This window comes from Rhinopithecus bieti, unplaced genomic scaffold (assembly GCF_001698545.2).
Source record: "Rhinopithecus bieti isolate Rb0 unplaced genomic scaffold, ASM169854v2 scaffold_22522, whole genome shotgun sequence".
Classification (NCBI taxonomy): Eukaryota; Metazoa; Chordata; class Mammalia; order Primates; family Cercopithecidae; genus Rhinopithecus; species Rhinopithecus bieti.
In genome coordinates, this window is record NW_016811454.1 from 628,740 (window position 1) to 634,599 (window position 5,860).

Here is a 5,860-nt window from a genome sequence, read left to right on the forward strand (position 1 = left end):
CTGTTTTTTTTCCCCAGTTTAATCCAAAGAAATCAGCATTATGGCAGAGTATGTGTTTATACACATTCTTGTCTTGTGTCTTCATAATATGCACTGGCTTGAAAACACATATGAGTCATGGGCCCTGCCATAAACCAGAGATATCCAGAGAGGGAAAGAAATAAAAGAAGAAGAAAGGAGGGAGAGAGGCAGGGAACAAGTGAAGGGGGGAAAAAAAAGAAAGAAAAATAAATTCTGCCTCCTTTTCAAGAATTTTGAAGCATCCTTAAGACAAGCAGTGGCATTCCTCTGTTTGATGACATTCCTCTATTTGTCCCAAACCCTAACTTCCAAGGGTGATTGCAAGTTGCATCAACCATGATGTGGGGAAAACTTTTATCCCTTTAAAAAATCAGGCAAAATCAAATACGTGACAGGTCATGAAATTGCCATCCTGCTCCAACAGAGTCAGTGTTGCTACCTTAGGAATCGGGAATGTAAGTCCTCTGCAGAGTTGTCAAGGAGGTTTCTATTTTTAAGCCTCAGTCTGTTGCAGCAGCAATGAGAAAAAGCAGGCCAGAAGAACACACAAAAAAATAGTCGAGGGCATCTGTAATATCTGTGAAAGGGACACGGGAGGCACTTGCATATGTCAGTCGGAGGGGAAAATTGGAAACAAAAGGAAAATCTGGAGGCAGATGATTTAACATTCATTTATGCATTCATTCAACAAATATTTGCTGAGTGCCTACTTGATGCAAACCCTAGCACAGGGTGATCTTATGGAGGGTATAAATATTAAAGAGGCCCAGCTCCTGCCCTTACCTTACAGTCACGTGGGGGAGGCAGAGCATGCGCATATTTTTTATTTAGTGGTGTCATGTAAACATTTGAGGTGGGAATCTGTGAGCTAAAAGGCTGTATTAGCCATGTTCCTGAGAGTGAAGACAAACCAACCTGGCCCGCAGCATCATCTGCCAGCACGAGGCACCACCTTCCTGCTTTACCGTAAACCAACAGCACCAGGTCCTATGCCGCAGGCCCAGACTCAGACAGCGCAGTTACGGGAGCCTCTCGCTTTCAGGGGTAGCAATGCTCCATGATTTACACTGAAAAACCTGCATTCAATGGCAAAGGCTTCCATACTCCAAGATAGGTGGCTTCAGAATTTCGGGGAAGTGGTGTTGTGTAGTGGTCAACACAAAGGCTTTGGAAGCACAGTCATGGGTTTGCTTCTCAACCTTGCCTGTTGGTTCCTTGACAAATGAACCTCTGTGTCCTCCTCTGTAAAATGTCAGTTGAGATTCTCTGAAATAATATTGCAAAGTGTCCATTACAGAGAGCTCAAAAGACAGACTTTTTTTTTTTTTTTTTTTGAGTTTTGAATTTTATTGTGGCTAACACATTAGATGCATTATTAAGGTTTGACAATATGGTGACTGCCTCTAAAGACTTATGCGCCGGGCGCGGTGGCTCAAGTCTGTAATCCCAGCACTTTGGGAGGCCGAGACGGGTGGATCACGAGGTCAGGAGATCAAGACCATCCTGGCTAACATGGTGAAACCCCGTCTCTACTAAAAATACAAAAAACTAGCCGGGCGACCTGGCGGGCGCCTGTAGTCCCAGCTACTCGGGAGGCTGAGGCAGGAGAATGGCGTGAACCCGGGAGGCGGAGCTTGCAGTGAGCTGAGATCCGGCCACTGCACTCCAGCCTGGGCGACAGAGCAAGACTCCGTCTCAAAAAAAAAAAAAAAAAAAAAAAAAAAGACTTATGCAACCAGTGCCTGCAACCTTCATTCCAAATGAACATTCTTGTGATGGCTCCAATGTTATAGACAAGCATTAACAGCCAAAAAGAAAAAAGGAAATCTCCTTATAGTGTGAAAGGCCTCTCAGCTGCAGCTGCCCTGACACCCAGACGAGCCCTCCCGGCTGCAGAGGGTGATTTCAGTCCACGTCAACCCTCCTGCTTGTCTTTACAGCAGAATGAATTCTCTTTTGTCCCAGCCTTTCCCGATTCATGTTTTCTATCCTGATTCTCTGAAGTTTAACATCTTCTTTTGTTGGCTCCCTGGGTGTCTCGCTGGCCTCAGCGATCATGTCTCGAATTTTCTGCAGGCAGTTTGCCAGATTCCGGAACTGATAGCGGCTGCTCTCAGAGGTGAGGATCAACTCTCCTAACCTGTTGATCTTGTTTTTATGCATGATGGCTATCTTCTGCCGCACAGGCTCTGCGATCCAGTCGGCAGTTGCCAAATGGAACCTGACTTCCGCCTTGGAATTCACTTTGTTCACATTCTGCCCCCCAGGACCGCTACTCCGACAATAAGATATTGTCAAGCGATCTAGAGGGATGTCACTGTTGGCTTGCTTTGCACCATCCGGGACCCTCCAGGCGGTGTCCGAGCCCTGAGATTCAGGGTAGAGCTTGTCCAGGCTGTAGATACTCTTGAACTCAGTGCCATCTTTCTGCTTGTGCAGCCCCCGGCGTGGGCACCGTGCGGGCGGTGGGAGCAGCCAGACTCCGGCTCGGTTCAGGGCCCAGCGCAGGCACCTGGTGGCCGCCATGCTTGGGTCTTAAAAGACAGACATTAAAGTTGTCATAGTCATCTTGTGGTCAAAGAGCCCTGCACTACTATCCCAGGTCTTAGTCCCACAGCTGACTCCAATCTTCTTTCTGTCTTGTGTGATGCTAGGTTAACTATTTCATTGTTCTATTATTTCCCTTTTTTAATTGTTGTGGTAAAATAGACATAACATAAATTTTACCGTTTTTAAGTTCATTAAGTACATTTACATTGCTATACAACCATCACCACCATCCATCTTCAGAACTTTTACATTTTCCCAAACTGAAACCGTGCCCATTCATCAGTTCCCCATTTTTCCCTCTCCCAGCCTGCGGCAACCACCATTCTACTTTCTGTCTCTATGAATTTGACTACCCTGGTTTCTCATTTAAGTGGATTCATGCAATATTTGTCTCTTTGTACCGGTCTTATTTCACTTGGATAATGTCTCCAGGGTTCTCCACGTTGTAACACAAATCATAATTTCATTACTTTTTAAAGCTGAATAATATTTCATTGTATGTATATAGCATATTTTGTTTACCCATTCACCTGATGGGCATTGGGTTATTTCCACCTTTTGGCTATTGTGAATAATGCTGTCAGAACATGGGTGTAGATATATCTGTTCAGATCTTTCTCACTTAAAAAAAGTTTTAAAAATATTAATACTGTAACTTCTTATCCCTCTGAGTGACAATGTAAGAATTGATAAAGTAATTCTTTAAAGTATCTGTAGTCATGGTGGGAATATCAGGGAAGCTAATTTATTTTGGTCCTATAGTTTTTCCACAAATCTTTGTTACCAAAAAGTAAACACCCTTATAACCAACATAAGTCTTACCCATACAGGTTGGCTATGTTTAAAAATAAATTATTAAATGTACAAACATTAGAAAATACACTATTGCTGAACTTTTAAAAAGCATTATGTGTTCCCTATAAGGAAATAGGGCATATATAGAAACCTTATACTTTGACATAACCATAGAGAACAGGATTGGCTAATAATAGCCCATAGGCCAAAATCCAGCCCACCACTGGTATTTACAACCTGCAAACTACGAAGGTATTTTACACATTTTGAATGGTTGAAAAAAATAATGAGTACAATACTTCATGATACATGAAAATTGTACTAAATTCAAATTTCAGCACGTGTAAATAAAGCTTTTTTGGAACCCAGCCACGCCCATTCATTTTTACATTGTCTATGGCTGCTTTCAAGCTACAATGGCAGAGCTGAGTAGTTGTTACAGAGACCATATGGCCCACAAACCCTATGTATTTATGATCTGGCTCTTTATAAGAAAAAAAAAGCGCAACTGCTGATATAAATCATTGATATAATCTCACTTCATAATTTGCAGTGGAGAAAACTAAGGCCCCGTTTTCTGAAGTCTCATGTCACACCAAAGATTACGAATCTCAGAGTGGCCAAAAGCAATTCAGCTGTCCTGAGTCCCCACCTTGAGTCCCTAAACCAGGTTCCAGTGTATTCCTGGGATACAGCATAGCAGCTTATCTTACAGCTATAGATCACAGACTGAAGCCGCCATTTGTTCGTGTTAATAATGAAGAAAATCTGGTGCTGTTAATTTCCTCTGCTGGAAATAAACAGACGTATTCTTACTTTGGGAGGGTCTTTGGCAGGGTTGCATTGGTTCATATCTCTATGTGCTGACCTTTGCCTATAATTTCTTAAGAACGGTGTCATATGATGAAACACTCCTCGTTGCTTTCAGGACAAAGTCTAAAACAGCTGTCCCCAACTCTTTTGGCACCAGGGACTAGTTTCGTGGAAGATAATTTTTCCATGGACTGGGTCAGGGAGTGGTTTCGGGATAATTCAAATGCATTACATTTATTGTGCACTTTATTCCTATTCCCATTACATTGTAATATATAATGAAATAATTATACAACTCACCATAATGTAGACTCGGCGGAAGCTCTGAGCTTGTTTTCCTACAACTACGCAATTCCATCTGGGGGTGATGGGAGACAGTGACAAATTATCAGGCATTAGATTCTCATAAGGAGCACACAGCTTAGATCCCTCGCATGCATAGTTCACAGTAGGATTTGTGTTCCTGTGAGAATCTAATGATGCCACTGATCTGACAGGAGGCAGAGTTTAGGCAGTAATGCAAGTGATGGGGAGTGGCTGTAAATACAGATGAAGCTTCTCTCACTTGCCCCCGCCTCCCTGCTCACCTCCTGCGGTGCCACCCAGTTCCTAACAAGCCACTGACGGGTACCAGAGGGCACCCTGAACTAAATGACTTAATATGTCATAAGGCTCTTCTTGACATGGCCCCAACTCACCTCCTCAGTTTTCTCTCCCATCCTTCCCTTCCTCCCTTCTCCCTTTGTCCTCCACACTCACAGGAATGTCACAGACTCTCAGGACACCCTGCAGACACATCTCACCGCTCAGTCTTTGTTCATCATGTGCCTCCGCTAGGAAAATATTTAATCTTCTCATCTATCTAACAAAGTCCTCTTCATCCTTTTAGATGCCTTTTGCTTTGCGTGGCCTCACCAATTCTACCACAGGCAGAAGTAATAACTCTCTACTCTGCACACTTTGGACAGACTGTTAACCATCTCAGTCATGAACTTGTATTAGTGTTTTCTGTTTACATTTCTGTCTTTCCTCCTACATGTTGGAGAGAAGGAAGGCTGGAAGGAAAGAAAGAAATTCGACTGAACAACAGGCCTTCAGCCACCACTAGTCTTGTTATATATCATGATGTATAACTTCTGCACAAGTTTCACTGAACTGTAACACTGAGGTCAAAGAGAATAGAAGACAAATGTAAAATTGTAGACAGAGTGAGAGAAATTTCAATTCTTTATTTTTTTCTTTCTCTCAATTCAAGACTCAAGAAACATTTACTGGACATATACAATGGCATCAGAAACAAAGAATAATAAAACCACTTTCTTGATCTCTAAGAGCTAAGGGTCTCAAAAAGGCAAATTTGGGCCTAAATTGAAAAAAGGGGGCCGGGCGCGGTGGCTCAAGCCTGTAATCCCAGCACTTTGGGAGGCCGAGACGGGCGGATCACGAGGTCAGGAGATCGAGACCATCCTGGCTAACATGGTGAAACCCTGTCTCTACTAAAAATACAAAAAACTAGCCGGGCGACGTGGCGGGCACCTATAGTCCCAGCTACTCGGGAGGCTGAGGCAGGAGAATGGCGTGAACTCCGGGGGCGGAGCTTGCAGTGAGCTGAGATCCGGCCACTGCACTCCAGCCTGGGTGGCAGAGCGAAACTCCGTCTCAAAAAAAAAAAAAAAAAAAA

General features: G+C 43.4%; 1 protein-coding gene across 1 annotated transcript; it reads right to left on the reverse strand.

Moving 5' to 3' along the window:
• Window positions 1–1,748: 1,748 nt before the first annotated feature.
• On the reverse strand, window positions 1,749–2,575 carry LOC108543439 (peptidyl-tRNA hydrolase ICT1, mitochondrial). The gene has a single exon (XM_017893920.1). The coding sequence runs from the start codon at window positions 2,545–2,547 to the stop codon at window positions 1,927–1,929; it is 621 nt and encodes a 206-aa protein (XP_017749409.1). The 5' UTR covers window positions 2,548–2,575; the 3' UTR covers window positions 1,749–1,926.
• Between the last annotated feature and the right edge of the window lie 3,285 nt (window positions 2,576–5,860).

Excerpts from the sequence above, each read along its gene's own strand:
- LOC108543439 (XM_017893920.1), bottom strand. The coding sequence starts at position 2,547 with ATGGCGGCCACCAGGTGCCTGCGCTGGGCCCTGAACCGAGCCGGAGTC.